The sequence below is a fragment of the Solanum pennellii genome, chromosome 10 (assembly GCF_001406875.1).
Source record: "Solanum pennellii chromosome 10, SPENNV200".
In the NCBI taxonomy this organism is placed as follows: domain Eukaryota; kingdom Viridiplantae; phylum Streptophyta; class Magnoliopsida; order Solanales; family Solanaceae; genus Solanum; species Solanum pennellii.
Genome location: NC_028646.1, coordinates 82,037,777 through 82,057,017, shown reverse-complemented (window position 1 = coordinate 82,057,017; position 19,241 = coordinate 82,037,777). Strand labels below are relative to the sequence as shown.

Below are 19,241 nucleotides of genomic sequence, written 5' to 3'. Positions count from 1 at the left end.
TATTATTTTTTTGCTTGGTTTTCTAATTATTTATATTTTAAACAATTTAAAAAATTTACATACATATTAAAACTAAAACTTGCAATTTTATGTGTCCATGTAGATGGTTTATTCAATTTTACCGTTGTTGACCACTTTCTCAATTTTGAAAGTAGATGGTTTATCTTTTTTTAATTGAAAAATGACCTTTTATGAGTGATCAATTTATTAAGATGACAACTATTTATCCTCAAATAATTCAAGTGGAAAAAATAACAAACAAGACAACTAAATTGTTCTTCCCATAGCTAGTTAGAAGGTTATGAAAATAATATTGTCCAACAATTATCTATCTTGATCCAATTACATAATAATTCAAGGGTATAATTGGAAAGAAGCTTTTTATAGATCTATAATCCAAACACAAGATGAGGTGGGAAAAAATGAACCAAACACTTGATAAAAATAAACCCTGCATTACTAATCCCTGCACTACTTATCCCTGCATTACTAATCCCTGCATTACTAATCCATGCGTTATGAATCTTTGTACCAAACGACCCCTTAGTTTTCTCGGAGCTTTGGAGGCACATACAGAAAAAAAGAAGTTTTTTTTTTTGAATTTTTTTGTAAATTCTTAATTAATATGGGTGACAAAATGGCACTTTGTTTGATGATAAAATTATTGGACATGAGGGTTCATATGAATCCTTTTGATAAAAAGTTACATGATATATGTAAGGTAAATTTTTTATTTTTATGTAGATATGTTATTTTTGAACCCTCTGGCCCTCGTGAAAAAGAAGCAAGTTGTGGTGTAGCGATAGATTTTCTCTTAAATTGATCTTTGTGTCCAAGGTCTGAATCACCGTTGCGAACATTTTTTATTTACATTTTTAGTTTCTCTTTATTTAGTTTCAGAATCAATCTTTTACGCTTTTCGTTATTTTTATTTTAAGAAAAATAATTTTTATCTATTTATTTAGCTTCTCGTCATTTAATTTGAGGTCCAATCTTTAGAACAATTTGTAGGCACTGGGACAATAAATCACAGTCAATAGACTTACTTGGCTCTAAATAATCTTGACACTTAAACGTGTATACTGAAATGAGTGGATACAAAACATTGGAAACGTGCATGATATGTTTATATCAAATCAATGCAAAATGCATAATTACGTAATTTAATAAAGTGAAATGAACTATAAATTTAAATACATAATATGTATGTATTGATTTGATATAAACACCCAATACAAATAAATTTTATCCCAAAATATCATATCAATGTAATTTTCTTTTATGCAAATTATAATTTAGTAGGATTATTTTTATAGATATTGAATATCTCGAATGAAAATCATATAGCACCCCCCACGCCCACCCCTCCAAAAAAGGACACCATATGTCGTTTTTTTTATACTAACAAGAAGTGAGTGGTAGATGAGTTGGTTCAATTATCCCACAATATCAGTGATTTTATTTTTGATGCTTTATCCTATCTAGTACTAGTAATTGATTGGGGCATACAAGAGCTAGTACAATAGTAGTGAGACTAGCTTAGCCACTTGATCATACATTTTTAAATATTTTTGATAAATATTATTTGGATGAAAATTTAGGTGAAATTTTACATTGTGTTTAATTATAATATTTGAGAAATATATTTAATTTTTTTAAAAAAATATGATTTATGCCCATAAATTTTAAAAACTGCCAAAGCTAACTATAAGTTTGTATTACGTAGCATTACCCTAAGTCGATTGTTCATCATTTTTATCAACAACCTTATCATCTCTTTGGCCATCACTACTTTGATGTTCACGTAAAAAAAAAAAGGTAAAATAATGCAACCAACTACTATAGAGTTATAAAAGATAAAAATTTGATGTACAATTTGAATTATTAAAAATTCTTAAATAATGAGATTTGACTCAAAATACTAATTTTTTCTAATATTTAAAAGTTTGAGTTATTTATCGAATAACAACAAATTATATGAACAAACATTATTTGTCAATTTTTTTCTTAAATATTATTTAAAAAGTCTACGATCAAACCAAAAAAATTAAAAAAAAGTCATCCTTCAATTTCCAGGTTCTTCTATCTTAGACATGAACGAAGACAAATAATAAAACAAAGAGTGAAATTCACATCATGTGGATGTAAGTAGTCTTTGTTAGGAAAAGTCCGTACCCTTGATAGTCCTATTATCGAAAGCATAATTAAAATTTTGAATTTATGAAATCAAAATTATAATCCTTTTTTAAATTATTGAGTTCATCTGAATCGAGTCGATTGTCCGCTCCTGCCCGGATGGTCGACCACCCATTGTATTTCACATCAAACATTATCTTTTCCTTGTTTTCGTATGGCCAATAGTAATACGACACGTGTTATTTGAGATTTTGTCTAAAATCCCAAATTCAATCCTGTAAAACTTGTTATGAAAATTTTCAGTGTAAACCTTAAACAATGATGAAAATAATGGAGATGGAGTCATTGAAATCATGCGGAGCATTCATGAAAAAACTAAGATTAGAACCAATTGGCTCTGATTCAGATGAACTCAATGGTCTAACTTTTGCTGTGAAAGACATATTTGATTTAGAAGGACAAATTACTGGTTTTGGAAATCCAGATTGGGGAAAAACTCATCCTGCAGCAATATGTACTGCACCAACTGTACTATCTCTGTTGAAATCTGGTGCTACTTGTATCGGTATAACCGTAATGGATGAAATGGCTTACAGCATCAACGGCGAAAATTTTCATTACGGTACACCTGTTAATCCTGTTGCACCAGATAGAGTACCTGGAGGATCTTCAAGTGGATCTGCAGTCGCTGTTGGTGCAAAAATTGTTGATTTCGCATTAGGAACAGATACTGGCGGAAGCGTTAGAGTTCCTGCATCGTATTGTGGGATTTACGGTATTCGTCCTTCTCATGGAGTTGTTTCAGTTGATGGAGTTATACCTATGGCACAAAGTTTCGATACAGTTGGATGGTTTGCGAGGAATGCTTGTATTTTAAAGCAAGTTGGAAGAGTATTGCTTCAATCTGATCACGAATCGAAAGGTCTAACTAAATTTATTGTAGCAGAAGATTGTTTTAAGCTTCTGGATTCTAAGAGTAATCGTCAAACGATTGGAATACTTGTTGATTCGGTGAGGGAGCTATGTGGAAGTGATCAAATGATTGAATATGTGAGTATAGGTGATTACATTGAGGAAAATGTTCCGAGTTTGAAGAAATTCATGACTATTGAAACTAGCAGTAATGATTACATTCCATCCTCATTGCGAGCTCTTTCAGCTGCAATGAGGTTGCTTCAGAAATACGAATTCAAAGAGAATCACGGAGAATGGGTTAGTGATGTGAAGCCTAGTTTAGGTCCTGGAATAGCAGAACGCGTGCAGGAGGCGTTGAGAACTACCAAAGATGAAGATATTGACGTGTTCCCAACTGTGAAGACTGAGCTTCGAGTAGCTCTTACTGGTCTACTTGGGGATTGTGGAATACTTGCAATCCCAACTGTTCCTGGACCTCCACCAAAACTAAAAACTGAGACGACTACGTTGGAAGGATTTCGTGCTAAAGCTTTTAGTCTTTTGTCAATTGCTGGAGTATCTGGATTTTGCCAGGTTAGTATACCTCTAGGTATACAAGATAATCTTCCTATATCAGTTTCTTTATTGGCAAATCATGGTTCAGATTGGTTCCTGCTAAATGTTGTTGAGGCTATTCACAATGTTCTTTACTTGTAAGAAACATAATAAAGTTGCGAAAAAAAAAAAACAGAACCATGTATATGATGAATAATTTGCTATTCCAAGGTCTCATTTCTTTATTTTGGCATCAACATCTTTATTCATAAGCTTGAAAGCATCATTTGATTCATGACATACAAATAACCGAGTCTACAAGCACAACCTTGGAATTCATCAAACTCGTCCTGTAACTTGTATGCCAACTTTAAACATTTGCAATCAAATTACATAAAAAATAATAGTAGGAACACTGGATACTTTTACTAGAATGGAACTTAAAAGGTTCTAAAATGGTACTTGTGCGAGATAATGGATCAAATTATATTCCAACGCGGGCTGAAAGCATCTATAGTCTTTGACAAAGAACCAGCCTTCTCGGGGAAAGTGAATCGACAAAGAAGCTCATTGTGAAGATTTGATCTACTGGCTGTCTGCACAATTGATAGCAAGTGGGAAAAAAGAAGGAAATCAAAACATATGAGCCATCGATACCTAATGAAAACTCCATATTTTACAAAATCTTTGCTAATGTACTCAAAACAGTTAGGAATGAGATTGACTGATTGATATTCTTTCTACTGATTGAGAATCCCAGTTCTGAAATTTATTGATATAAATATTTCCGCGATTCAAAAAATAACAATACAAGTAACAAAGATTTGATGAAATTCAGTATGTTACCAAATGTCTCGAGTGATCTTTGACCAAGTCATTATCTGTAAGATTAACAGTGTGCAGTTTTGCTGATCTCATTTTCTCTATCAGAGCTTCAAGTTCCGATTTCGTTTGATGAGCAACCCTGCAGACCAAAACAGATATTTTCTTGTGAAAAAAAAGGTGAAGTCTGTTAAAATGAGCCAACGTCTCGTTAAAAGATCAAGAACCTTGCCTGTAAAGCACTAGAGCCTTTTCATCTCTAGAATGATATCTGTACTTGAATTCAATAAACTTCATCGTCGGTCCAATCTATAATCCAAGTTGACTTTTCACATTTGTCAAAGACATGGGTAGATATCTTATATGGTCACTCAACTAATAGTGTTATTATGTCTCAAAAAGTCACCTTTCTTCTACATTCTAATTTTCTTCAAAGAACGTGACTTTCTGAGATAATAATATTAGTTGAGTAACCATCTATAGAGATTTAGTGATCAAAATAGCATATTGAGTGCTCTATATGACCTGTTTACAGAACCGTTTGAAGCTTCCGGGCTCTTCTGGCATACAAGTAGCTAGCACAGCTTCGCGATTTCTACCAACATCTGCAAATTTGCTTATCAATCTTAGTCTGTCAAAGTTTATATTGGCTCCACTTGTTATTGCTACTACATTTTCATCCTTGAGGCCATAATACTTGCAGTATGCTTCAGCTCCTGCAAGTGCAAGTGCACCTGCAGGCTCTAATATGCTCCTTCTTTCTTCCAATATGTCCTATTAAAAAGAAATAACAAGCTTTTTTCATGTCAAATAAACTAAAATTCAGATAAGAAACCAGTTATCTGTTACTTCTAAGATTATTTTGATAATAGATAATGGTAAAAGGCACATCTGAAGGCTGAAGTATTACTTCTTTGCGAGTATCATTTATGAACTATCAAGTGTTTGTATTTCCTACCAAATTATCAGTTTATCGCCCACTATTTGTCAAAACACACCTCAAGGCTGAGTTGACCAAGTATTTGAATACCATCATCAAAAGATTTAATTTGCCCATATAGAATTCCATCCACGTAACAACGGGCTCATTAATTTTGAGGCATGTTTTGATAAATAGTTGGTAAAAACTCAGGTAGTAAACACAAACACCTGCTAGTTCAGGTACGATGCTCGCATTAAAGAGAGATATTAACAAAAATTCCAATGGTCACTCTAGCTGATAGAGCATAAACTAAAGGCATTGAAAGATTTGGTTTTCAACAATACTAATGGCAAAAATCAAACAGATAAAATCATAGTAGTTATAAACTTGTAATCCAAAAGATTGGCTGCTAGCCTTTATCGATACACATATAGCATCGCGATTAACTAGGACCACCCCGTCTATTAGTTCCTTACAGAGACGGAAAGTTTCTTCACCAACAACTTTAACAGCTATGCCATCTGCAAAATTTCCACCTTGGTCCAGTATGACTCTGTGACCTTAGTGTAATGACATTGCCATTGCATTTGCATCACATAGTTCCACTCCAATAATCTTTACATCAAGGGCAACTCTTTTTACATATGCAGCAATACCAGCTATAAGTTCCCCTCCACCAACAGGTACAAATATCGCGTGCATTTTATCTTTGAGTTGGCGATTGATCTCCATACCTATAGTACCTTGCCCTGCAATGACATCTTGATGATCGAAAAGAGGGATGAATGTTCGGCCTTCCTCTTCAGCCCTCTTTTTGGCGTATGCTTGCGATTCATCATACGCGTCTACCATAAGAACAACATTACCACCTAAACTCTCAACTAATTTTCACTGATCATTTGGTAAAATGAAGAAGAAAAAACAGAGTTTAGAATAGAAGGGGGTAATAGATAAGGGCATATAAGTCAATGCGTCCTACCTGTTTAATTTTATACAGTTTTAAGCGTCTATTTGTGAACATTCAGAGTAGGAGGGCATAGATGATAGTTAAGCCAAGTTAGAGATCATATTTATGCATTATGCCCTTCTATTTTTATCTAAGTTAGATTCATAATACACAAGACACCAGATTAAACGCATGGACTCGTAAACGGAAAATTCGACAAAAAATTTCTTATTTCATTCTAATTCTTTATTATTTTTTTTGACATATGTCGAAAGTTATTGAAATAATAATATAATATCTTGAAAAGAAAAGGCATAATACGTAATTATGTCTTTTAATTTGGTCTCAGCTCACATTTATGTCCTCCAACTTCGACTATGCACAAGTTGCTACATGACAATTTGTTACCTACGTGGTCATGTCGTATATGCATTATTCCACATAGGACTTATGTATCTACTTGTTCAATTTTATACAAATTTAAATGTCTACGTGTGCAAACCTAAAGTTGAAGGGCATAAATATGATCAAATGAGACCAAGTTAACACCTTAGATCTATAAATTGATTCATCTCCATAAAGAAGCCGAATGAAACCAAAGTTTCATGTTTGTAACTCACGGTGAACATTTTTAAAGAGTTCAAACAATATAAATATAAATCTCTTCTTTGAAAAATTAAATTGCATATAAAAAATTTCAAGATCAAAATCATTTTTTAATTCTATCCTTAAATGAGAAGACCTGCCAAATGTATAATTTGTATTTGTATAAAGCGAGAAAGAGATTTGATATACAAATACAAATGTTTTAACTAGATTCAATTGTATATGAATTCAAATTTTATGTAGATATACAAATACAATCATTGATACGTATACATAGTAGTTACATATATATAATTATCTAATCTATATTCATATACAAGTCAACTCTCTCCATTCTTTGCCCTCCCCTCTCTCATCTCTGCTAATCTCTCTCGACACTCTAGCCTAACATGAAAAAAACATATACATATTCAAATACAATTTTCTTTGTTATTTCTAAAATTTACTCTAAATTAAATCCAACCCTCAAATAGAATACAAAAATCTAAAGGGCTTTGGTGTTTGCCACTTTGGCTATAGAAACAAATTAACCCATTGGGCCTTATTCCCCGCTTTTAGGCCTTAACCTAAAAAAATGAAAATATCTACACATTTTCCCACTTATAAATATGAACGTTGCTTCTTCAAAATCTTGAAAAACCTTATCTTTCCACTTCTACACTATCATCAACTCGGCGTCTTAGCAACAATGGCTTCTTCAGTTTCTTCTCTTCAATTTCTCTTTGTAACTCCACAAACCCTTTCTTCTCTGAAACCCAATTCCACACCAACTTCATTTTCCTTCTTCTCTCTTCCTTCGTCCTCTTTGAATCTTTCTTTATCATCTTCAACCCCTTCTTCTATCAAGCCTTTTGAATCTTCTTCTTTCGGCTCTCGGTTCGTTCGTAACGTGGCGTTATCTGAATTTGACCAATTGGAAGATGATGTTGGAGAAGTAGAAGAAGAACCCAATTTCTCTCCGGACCTTAAACTCTTTGTTGGTAATTTGCCGTTCAGTGTTGATAGTGCTACACTTGCTGAGCTTTTCGAACGAGCTGGAAATGTTGAGATGGTTGAGGTAATTTAGCTAATTATTCATTGTTTCTATTATTGGGAAACTTTAATTTTGTTGCTTAAAATCATAATTGAAGTAAATAGAATTGTGCCCTGTTATTGTATTTGCAGTTAAGACGTAATTCAAATAGTGTAGTTTTTCGGCAAAGAATTGACACCCTTAAGACCTCTAATGTTTAACTAAATGAGTTAGTGATAATGAGACATGCTATGAAACTTGTTCGAATAGTAGTAAAACGTTTTCTCCATGCTTGCTCAAGTATCTTGGAGAAAGGGCTGTGTTTTGTACTATTCACTGTAGGGAGCTTGAGAAGATTTATTTGCCTATATCGAGTTTTCGATTGGATGCGAGATGCTAGGATTGTATTGAAGTTGTTATACTTTTGCAGGTTATATATGACAAGCTCACAGGAAGAAGCAGAGGGTTTGGTTTTGTGACAATGTCATCAAAAGCAGAAGTGGAAGCTGCTGAACAACAATTCAATGGATATGTAAAGTTTTACCCTTTGCTCTTGCCATTTATTAGTATCTTCGAGTTAACTTGTATTACAGTGTCTGCTTAATGTTTCGATAAGTGAATATGACTTGCTAAGCTAATTAGCTGCGGATGATAACACTTTCTAGTCTCACTTTTCAATTTGTCATTTGTGTATTCTACAAATCTTGTCTTTCCAAAAGAAACATGCATATCTAAGTAAATGTTTTGATGTTTCTCTTGCAGGAAATCGACGGGAGGGCATTGAGAGTGAACTCTGGGCCAGCACCAGAGAAAAGGGAGAATTCTTTTGGAGGTGGACGAGGTGGAAGAAGTGAGAATTCTTCTTATGGAGGTGCACGAGGTGGGAGAAATTTTGATAGCTCCAACAGAGTCTATGTAGGAAACCTCTCATGGGGTGTCGATGACCTTTCACTTAGAGAATTGTTCAGTGATCAAGGAAAAGTTGTTGATTGCAAAGTAGTCTATGACAGAGATAGTGGTAGATCAAGGGGTTTTGGATTTGTCACATTCAGTTCTGCTCAAGAGGTCAACAAGGCAATCGATAGCTTGAATGGCTTTGTAAGTATATTTTTACTAACCCTGATTTAAACTAGGATTATAAATTAAATCTCGAGTTATTGTGAAAAGATACACGATATTCTCATCAGGCTGTTCTGATACTATGCATCTGGTGTGATTTGTTGTGCAGGACCTTGATGGCAGGCCCATTCGCGTAAGCGCTGCAGAAGAGCGACCCCCCAGGCGTCAATTTTGAATGTATTGAACTACATCTTTTTTAATGGGAAAAACTTGAGGTAAACAACTCACATGTTCATGTTTCAAATTTATTCATAGTCTCTTAAAAGGCAGACGGAAAACTCATCACTGTATACTCTCCTATGGTTAATTTACGGTTCAACGCTCTTGTTGAATGTGTTTTAGCTTCTTACAAATGTGAAATCTTACATGGCAGGGCCTGGAAATGATGAAAATCGCAACAAAGCTCACGAAATGCTTGCAATCGTCAACACCTGCTGCTACTTTTACACCAAATTTGGTACAAAAATTTTGGTATCTGCATCTAGACTAATGAGAGTACTCAGTATATTTTGTTTTACTGTTTATGTTCCAAAAATTGCCTTGGGGATAAATTCTAACCTGTAATATTATTATATCCATTAGTTGATAATGGACTAGAGAATGACATGTTAGATCACTCTTTGGGATGTGTTATCTTGGTGTGAAGTGAATGTGGTTGTTGCACAATTTTTTTGTTTGAAAACTTAATTTGTTGATTGTGTTCGAAAAATGCTCATCGCATACAAATACAATACAACGTTAAAAGTCTATGTAATATTATATGCATGAAAGGATGAGTGATATCTAATCTCCGCGTGCCTTGTACTCTAGTAGTTCATTCACCACCTTGTAAAACTATACAACCTCTTTTACCTGCTTTTGTGGAAACATTATACTCAAGTCTCTTTGGTAGATAAGCAATTGTAGCTGGCATGCTGCCTTCTATAGCAATAGAATGCACACATCCTATAACAAAAAACTCGAATCTTGTCTATCAAATGTCAGACCAATATCCATATGATCAGAGACCATAGCATATATGATACTAAACGAAGTCCTGATGGCAAGAAATGAACAAAACATAATGATAAATTTACTATGTCTACCTTCATCTAGAGCCTCCATTCTTTTGATTTTTACGCTCATTAACATGTCGAGGTTGTAACTTGCTGGGATTTACTGAATTCAAGTCACACTCAGATTTTCTTCCACAAAACACATTCCACTTTTTCTTTGTTTTTACCACCTTTTTAAACTCCTGTTTCATGCTGTTGCACTCTTTTTCTAGTTCTGCAACACGCTCCCTCATGTCATCGATACTTGATCCTCTACCATTTGATGTGTTTGTGTTCCTGTTGCCTCCATGAAGAGTAGTACTTCGGGAGTTGTCAAGATTATCTGAGACAAAGAACAATCCTGATATTGATGTCCTTAGTCGAAGTTGTTCAAAGAACAAGACCTGAACTATGACCCTAAGAGGTAGCCTCTCGTTTTGAGCAGCGTGTGTGCAAGCTTCCAACGAGAGCTTCTGGCAATTCATTAGTCTGCAGATTTGCTCCCTTTCTGAGTCTGTGAGCCAAGGATGTGCCTAAAATTGAAATGTGTAAGAAAGGATGCACAATATTAGATCACTGTGAAGTTTAATATATGTAAATCCCAACAACATTTCTAGTACAATCCCACATGTAAAGTCTGCAGAACTTGTCCCTACCCTATGGAGGTAGAAATACTATTTCCAAAAGACCCTCAGCTCAAGTAACTGCATGCATTACATAGCAATTTTACATAGATTAAACGACACATTTGAAGTAAGAAGATGCGTATCATATAGAACTACTTGTTACCTTCAAATATATATCAATTGCACGATAGATACCATCAGTAAGTGGCCTTGCAAAATCCGGGATTGTTGCAGCAAGAGACTGAAATTTAGGGAACTTGTAATTAACATCAGGCGCGACTTCAGAAAGATATGAATCCACTAGATTTGCTACCCTTGTTAGTGAAGTTAATGAAGTTGAACCTTCCATCAATTGGTTTTCTTCCATAATACATGGAGATGGTGCAGAAGAAGCCTGGTCTATTGACATGAAATGATCCAAAATTCTCTGAAAACAGTCTATGTCATATAAAGTTTCTACTGAATATCCCATATTTGGTATTAATAAGTCATCTAGTGCAGCTTGATCTAATTGCAATCCCACTCTTCTCTCCAAATTCTCCCTGCAAGATGGACTTGCTTGTAGCATCATAGCGCTACGCAGTAGCCTAAGAAGAAACCTGTATAGATATGCAAAATACGTAATTAAAAGTATGCTCTATGTAACAACAACATAAACTTGTAAATAAGATAATTCACGCAACTCATTATGGTACCAGAGCAGGCGGAAGGTGTGTTTGATATGAATGAAGATGTTTTCTTAGAACTTCTTTTTCGAAATAAGTGATTTTCTTTCTTAATTTCTAATATTTGTTAAGTAAGCAAGAAGTTATTGTCTCGAGCATTTATACGCGCTTGTTTGGATGGACTCATAGCCTATGGCTTATAAGTAAGTTTGAGTTCAAAACATCTATAATAAGTCAGGATCTCTTAGAAAAACACTATGGGGATGGGGTGATTAAGTGGTGGTAGGGCCGATTAGGAAAGTCACTTTTCTCATTTTCAAGTAACTTGTATTCCCAAAGAAGAATATTCTTCAAAACGTTTTGACCAACCAAACATGGAAAAATTGGAAAACATTTTCTCAGTATCAAACACATGCACCCCTAAGTTCAAATCTCATGGCCAAACAAAAAGGAAAAAAATGTTTAAGACATAATATGATGAAGTAAATAAAAGTGTGTTTTCTGTAAACAGCTTACGAACCTAGTTTCTGTTACTCCTTTCTGATTTGGCAACAACTCCATTATCTCCTCTAAAAGTGCCCTTTGGTCTGCTTCTGATGGAGTTGAAATTGTTGATCCTGATTTATTAGTTTGGCTAGTAGCATCCTTGAAACTTGCTTGTCTATTCATCAAAGGAATATATTTCTTTGCATAAAACACAACTGCACCTGCTACATTATCAGGCCTCATTCCTCCGGCTTCAACTGCCTGAATCAACCGTTTATACAGAGGTAAGCTAAGGAACGACACGTCTTCATACCACCAATCATCTGTCATTGGCTGTGTCTTGGATCCAGTGCATATACCATTCCACACCTCCGTGTCTGTGGTATCCTCGTGACCATTTTCAGACACAGGCCAGTTAAACAACTTTGTATCGGTACAAGCTTTCATTGCTAAGGAATTTATGCATCTCGACACAATATGAAGCTCTTCAGCCTGTGGAAGAACTTCTTCACATGTTTCAAGAGCTTTTATAGTATCTGTCCAATTCCCAAAAACTTCGTTAAGAAAAGATTCTGTTTGTGCAATGAGATTTCTCTCACCATATTCATCTGTCATTTCCAAATACTCTGATGCACATCTAAGGCTCACTATATTCAAAGGAGTGATTTCTATTTTGACACCATAACAGAATTTGGCTACTAACTCAAATGCTTTAGCACCACCAGGTATGTCATTGAGCTGCAGTTCGCTAACTGATACGTCGTCTTTTGATGAATCTTTAATTAGCTTTGCTAGTAGTCCACTTCTTGATATCAATGGGAACTGCAGAATAATACACAAACAAGATAAATGCACAAACACTATACCTCCGTTTTCAATTTGTTTGTGTTACTTGGCATGTTTAAGATCAACATTTTGGTACATTCTATATATCTTTAGCTTTAAGACCATAAGATTCAAAAGTTTTTTTTTTTTAACTTTCTTTAACTCCGTGTCAAGACAAAACCAGGTTGAAACGGAGGGAGTAATTGATAACAACAAAAGAAGAAGAAGGTGTGTACCTTGTGTAGATAAAAGGACATTTCTCCAATTTCAAATGTAACATCACTGGGAAGGCCTGATGTGCAATGCCTGAAGAGAGTTCATAATTCAAAGAAAACATTTCTAAGTTTGTTACTTCAGAAACAAAAATGAATCATATGTTTTGAACTTTTAATAATACGATGTTGCTCGAACTCTTCAACAATATCAATGGATGCATATCATATTCTCCAAAAATAAATTAAACACAGGTGCGGCATCAAAAGTGAAAAGTGAAGTTGAACTTCTGTTAGTGAACATAGTGATTTTAATCATAAGCTCAAATTTTTTAATCAAATTTGACAGGGGACTAACTCCTTCTAACGAGTTATGCATTTTGTTATCATTTTCCGATCAACTGATCCGTTAATCCAACTAGTATATGATTACAAACGGATCGATTTTTTTTTATTTTCATTGGACATCGATCTATAAGAATGAAAAATAAATAAATTAATAGGGAGCATTTTCTTCTTTAATAAGTTATATACATCACAAATCTAAATTAATCAGATTCTCGAAGCGAACATCAAATGAAAAAGAAAAAAACACAAAAGGGACTTACCAAGCTTGGCCTTCACGACGGAAGGCCTCAGATTTGGAGCCAAGTCTTAGAAATGCCATGTATCCAAATGGAGTCAAAAGTCAATAATGCAATAATTTTATTGTTTCAATTGACTGACAATAATTTCTATGCTGCAAATTTACACAAACACGAAGAATCAAAATGAAGATAAACACACGACATAATTAGAAAAAAAGGTCTTTAATAATGATAATCAATTAGGAATGGGGAAAATTAGTATATATTTGTACTAATTATATTATTTGTTGTTTTTATGTGTATTAGTAATTAATTAAAAAACAGTGAGTGTTGGTAGCAAAAATAGTTTTGGACCGAGTCTTTGGCAGTTTAAACAACTGTTTTCCTCTCCTCTTATCTACCCTCTTTATACTCTTCATATTTCATAAACGTAAAACTTGGCCTATAAATTTATATTATATAAGAAAAAGAACCCTGTCATTTTAAATTTTATAAAAAAGAACCATGTCATTTTAAATTTTATAAAAAAGACACATGCTTGGAGTGAAGAGATTGTTGGTATCATTAAAAGAATTATATTTAAAAAGTTAAATAGTTACTACGATTATCGACTAGTAGATTTTTATAAAATTGTGTGTATTTGAAAGTTTGTAATCACAACATTTATTTATAAAAAAAACATGGAGACTGTGATTTATCAATACTTGTGGAATTTGGATATCTTATTTATGAACTATGCTTTGCTCACTTGGTATTGCATAAGAATTTGGAGAAACTTTGATAGTTTTTACAACCTGTCAGATTTTTATATTTCTGAGAAAAAAATTAAATTACATATGCAAATAAAATAAAATTTCAACTGATTTCATATCATGATTCTATATCGCATGTCCAAATTAACAAATGTGAGAAAGAATAGAAAAAAGAGCAAATTTCAGAAAACATAGTGGTATAGAGTGAAATTCCTTAAAAATAATCGAGGTAAAATATGCGTATACCCTATCCTTTCGAACCCTCTATCAAGATTACATTAAATTATTAGATATAAAATAAAAAATGTAAATTAATTATTTTTAAATATAGATTAGTAAAAAAAACACTTAAAAAGCTGCAAAACATTGATTTAGCAGCACGTAAGGATGTGGAGTAGAAAAAAAAATGTCAACCAATGCATATAGAATTCTTTAAAAATATATTTTATAAAAAATCTGATATGAATAAATAATATTTTTGAAGAGTCCAATCATCTTAGCTTTCTTTTTTGGATATGTATATGGTTAATACATATATGTATATTATGTTGAAATTATTTATTTATTGCATGACGAAAGAATATAATTGTTGGTGTGGATTAATTTGGATCTAAATAAATAAATAAATATATTTTTATTTCAAATTAAAAGATGGAAGGACACACTGGTGAGGACTCCTCTTGTGTCGGTGTCTTCTGTCCGTTAAGAGAACTCCTGCATTTTCTTATCCAAAAATAAAATTATATAATCTATCAAACACTATATATTAAAAAAATATATACGATATAATACAATACAACATAATACAATAATAGACAACCCTTCAAACAAAATGTAAGAGAGACAAAAATAGGTAAATAGTCACAAGCAATGCATTTATCAAATTCAAAGTGTATTCGGCCTCGGAAACGTTCCGATGTGATCAATTTTTCGTAGGGGTATTGAATAGTTACAGGTAAACGATTTGCGTGGGACAGGGTAATCATGAAACCTTGGCCGATATATCTGGCGGCTCGTATTGTTTGTTGACCATAATTTATGAATTCAGTTATCATAGGGAACATATGTTGAATATCTATAAAAAAAGATTTTATGCTTGTTTCTTTCTCTTGTTTGAGACAAGTCGTGAATCTAGGATATTGTGGTCTTTTACAGTGAAAGAAGTTGGGACGAGGTTGTCAATAATAGATTACCTAGAGAAATCGGTAAAAGAAATTTCCACCCAAGATTTAATAGTTGGTCCATTCTCAGCCTCGGTAAAGTCCATCTTGTTATACACAGAAATTTCACCCAACTAAATCTGGAGTTTAGGTAAATCCAGTAAAAAGTTAAACTTCCTCTCAGTAGCTAGTTAGCAAGCATAATAACCAAGTTAGTGTTGCTTCACTTACTACCACACATTTGTTTTTATTTTTGTTCAAATGTTCGATATGTTAAATATTTTTTATTTGATCAAAATAAAAATATATACGATATAATATAATACAACACAATATAATAGACAACTCTTCAAACAAAATGTTAGAGAGACAAAAATAGATAAATAGTCGTACACAAGAAATTTCACCCAACTAAATTTGAAGTTTAGGTTAATCCAGTAAAAAGTTAAACTTCCTCTCAATAGCTAGTTAGCAAGCACAATAACCAGGTCAGTGTTGCTTCACTTACTACCACACATTTATTTTTATTTTTGTCCAAATGTTCAATATGTTAAATATTTTTTATTTGATCAAAATAAAAACAATCTTCTTCGCTATAATATATGCTTTGAATAATTCGTTATAATTAATTCCAAAGAGGATAAATATATTATAGTAATATTAATACAAATAATAATAAAAAAAAAGTTATATCTTTGTTATTTTGATTGGTTTCTGAATCCGAATAAAGAGGTGAAAATTATCAAAATGTTCCACTAAAATTTAACTGCAAATAACACTTCTAAAGAGAGAGAAAAAGATAAAATAAATAACATGGGCATGTTTTTCGTTTTCCACCTCTTCCTATTTTCTCTAGGGCGCTCTCTCTCCTTAATTCCGCGATTTTGTTAGTCCATTGCATTTGCTGCTATATTTATTCACAAATTTTACTCACTCTGCACCACACTCACTTCAACATAAATTTCTGAGTTTTTTTAGATAGTTTTGCAGAAAGGTATGATCTTCAATTGAATCAAAATTTGATTTCCCATTTTTTTTTATACTGATTAATGTTTCTGCAGAATCTGTTAATGGCGGACAACAAATCAAATTGTTTTGATTCTCGATTGTGGCAAGCATGTGCTGGTACTATAGTAAAAATGCCTGCAGTTAATTCGATAGTGTTGTATTTTCCTCAAGGACACGCAGAACATGCCGGTGTAAATGTTGAATTTAGGAGTGACGTTAAGATTCCATCCTACATTCCTTGTAGAGTTTTGAGTATTAAATACATGGCAGAACGTGAAACTGATGAAGTTTTTGCGAAAATTAGATTGACGCCTGTTCGTCTTAGTGAATTTTTCGAAACGGCTGATGAAGGAATGGTGAAAATTGGGTCGGATAATTCACGTAAACCTCTTTCGTTTGCTAAGACATTGACTCAATCAGATGCTAATAATGGTGGAGGTTTTTCTGTTCCGAAAAATTGTGCAGATACGATTTTTCCTACTTTGGATTACAATGTGAATCCTCCTGTTCAGACGCTCTCAGCAACGGATATTCACGGGAAATCATGGCAATTCAGACATATTTATCGAGGAACACCAGAACGTCATCTTTTAACAACCGGCTGGAGTACTTTTGTCAACGAAAAAAAGCTTGTTGCAGGTGATTCCATTGTGTTTCTAAGGAATGAAAATGACAAAATTTCTATAGGAATTCGAAGGATTAAAAAAAAGAGTGTTGCAATTGAACCCGAGACTTCTCCTTGGTGGTTTCCATCGGTTGGTAATCTTACTATACCACGCGGAGGATTTTCAGCTTTTCTCAGAGACGATCAGAATACAAACTCGAGTTGGAGTTTGATAAACAGGGGAAATGTTAAAGCAGAATCAGTTATTGAAGCTACCAAACTTGCAACTAATGGACAACCATTTGAGGTTATCTTCTATCCGCGGAGTACTACTCCAGAGTTCTTTGTTAAGGCGTCACGTGTCAAGGCAGCATTGCAAATCCCCTGGTGCTCAGGAATGAGGTTCAAAATGCCCTTTGAAACTGAAGACTTAGTGATAAGCTGGTTCATGGGAACTATTTCGTCTGTTCAAGCCAACGATCCAAGTCAATGGCCAGATTCACCTTGGAGGATGCTTCAGGTAATACAAACTATATTTAGTATATATATCATGTTGTTGTGATCCGTTATACCACGACCTATAGTTGATACCTTTATCTCTCTAATTGTTGTAGGTGACATGGGACGAGCCAAATTTGCTTCATAATGTGATGTGTGTCAACCCATGGCTCGTGGAACCAGTCTCAAACATGCCCACCATCAACTTTAATCCCTATACACCCCCACTAAAGAAACTTCGATTATCTCACACTTCGGATTTTCCTTTAAATGGTCCTCTTCCTATGTCAGGTTTTCCCAATAACCATCTAGAATTCTCTATAGATCCTCCTATGTCAAGTTTTCCCATCCATCATCTACTTAGGCCCAATGGTTGTCTTCCTAACAACACCCCTGTTGGTATGCAGGGAGCCAGGCATGCTCCATATAATTTATCATTACCGGATATCCACACCAATAATTTGCTCTCGAGTCTATCTCCTGTCGGTTTTCCATCACTTTATCATGTTGTTGCGAGTCCAAGTACCTCCAATAATACCATGATTCCCAAGCCAAGTAAAAATGCCGATATATCTAGTTTGCTAACCCTTGGAAGTTCAACCCAAACTATTAAGAAATTTGACAGTGAAAAAACAACACAATTCGTACTCTTTGGTCAACCCATAGTTATTGAACAACAAACCTCTCAAAGCAATTCAAGAATTAGTGTTTCTCCCCGTCATGCAACGAATAGTTTTTCTGATGGGAATGAATATAAAAAAGAGAATACCTCTGATTCCTCAGATACTTCATTTGTTCATAATAGTGTACAACATTACTTACCATCTCAATCATTTCGATCAGAGGAAAATGTGGAGATTGGACACTCTAAAGTTTTCATAGAATCTGAAGATATAGGACAAACAAAACAACTTGGTGAATGGTGATGAATCATTTAGGTATGAATATTCAAACTTAATCCAGATTCATACCATCATTCTTTTTTATGTATATATCCAAATTTGTTTTGTAGGAAAATTCACGAAAGCGGCACAAAGATTAACAATTCTAACGGATGGAAGCAGTGATAATATAAGAGCTAGGACTTATAGTCGCTATTTATTTTTCTCTCGATTAAATATATTTACTAGGTTCAATGATGATCTTGAGTTTTGTTTTCAGACAATTTTAGATGTTTTTAGTATGTTTTGTAGATTTAAAAAGTTCAGCATTTGTTGACAGTGAAAATTATATCTCGTTTTCACTCTAGTATTCTACTCAATTTAAAATGTAAATTTTTTGTTTCATTTTGAGTAATTACTCCATATTATGTTCATGAATCATGAGGAGTAGGGCGGAGATAGGAAATAAATGACTATATAGACTCATAACACAACACAAGTAATAATGAAATCATACGTAAGAACCAATCTGCTCTTTTAAAGTCTAAAGACAATACTAGTTTGAATATTCATGCCTACAATATAAAATATTGATGATCTTAGAGGATTGTTCAGTATATTGATCTGCGAATTAACTTGATAAAACATACTGATTTGAGGCACCCCAATTGAAAGTTGCTAGCCCTCGAGTCCATGATACCTAAAAACTTTATTTCTATTATACAACCAATTATTCGTATATATAATTATAACTTTGTTTATAAAAACCATAAACTTTTTATATAACTTGGAAAATAATTTTTCAAGTTAATAAAATGTTAGTTATTTGTTGCAATATAATACCTTGTTCTAGTTCTTAAAACTTTTATTGATTGATAATAATTTAATTCA

The 19,241-nt window shown here is 33.5% G+C and overlaps 4 protein-coding genes and 1 pseudogene across 4 annotated transcripts; 3 read left to right on the top strand and 2 right to left on the bottom strand.

Moving 5' to 3' along the window:
• Nucleotides 1-2,403: 2,403 nt before the first annotated feature.
• Nucleotides 2,404-3,830, top strand: LOC107002739 (amidase 1). Its single transcript, XM_015200893.2, has one exon. The coding sequence runs from the start codon at nt 2,455-2,457 to the stop codon at nt 3,745-3,747; it is 1,293 nt and encodes a 430-aa protein (XP_015056379.1). The 5' UTR covers nt 2,404-2,454; the 3' UTR covers nt 3,748-3,830.
• A 117-nt stretch (nt 3,831-3,947) lies between these two features.
• LOC107001666 lies at nt 3,948-7,416 on the bottom strand (annotated as a pseudogene).
• An 87-nt stretch (nt 7,417-7,503) lies between these two features.
• LOC107002419 (29 kDa ribonucleoprotein B, chloroplastic-like) lies at nt 7,504-9,694 on the top strand. Its single transcript, XM_015200443.2, has 5 exons — nt 7,504-7,938; nt 8,324-8,425; nt 8,656-8,991; nt 9,122-9,227; nt 9,386-9,694. Exons 1-4 carry the CDS (start codon nt 7,570-7,572, stop codon nt 9,185-9,187), a joined length of 873 nt encoding a protein of 290 aa, XP_015055929.1. The 5' UTR covers nt 7,504-7,569; the 3' UTR covers nt 9,188-9,227; nt 9,386-9,694.
• Nucleotides 9,695-9,936: 242 nt separating this feature from the next.
• Nucleotides 9,937-13,611, bottom strand: LOC107002418 (BTB/POZ domain-containing protein At5g03250-like). Its single transcript, XM_015200442.2, has 5 exons — nt 13,469-13,611; nt 12,885-12,954; nt 11,858-12,645; nt 10,836-11,271; nt 9,937-10,579 (listed from the first exon to the last, which is right to left on the bottom strand). The coding sequence occupies exons 1-5, from the start codon at nt 13,525-13,527 to the stop codon at nt 10,100-10,102; spliced, it is 1,833 nt and encodes a 610-aa protein (XP_015055928.1). The 5' UTR covers nt 13,528-13,611; the 3' UTR covers nt 9,937-10,099.
• A 2,818-nt stretch (nt 13,612-16,429) lies between these two features.
• On the top strand, nt 16,430-18,395 carry LOC107001665 (auxin response factor 18-like). Its single transcript, XM_015199630.1, has 3 exons — nt 16,430-17,491; nt 17,586-17,803; nt 17,834-18,395. Exons 1-3 carry the CDS (start codon nt 16,430-16,432, stop codon nt 18,393-18,395), a joined length of 1,842 nt encoding a protein of 613 aa, XP_015055116.1.
• The last annotated feature ends 846 nt before the right edge of the window (nt 18,396-19,241 follow it).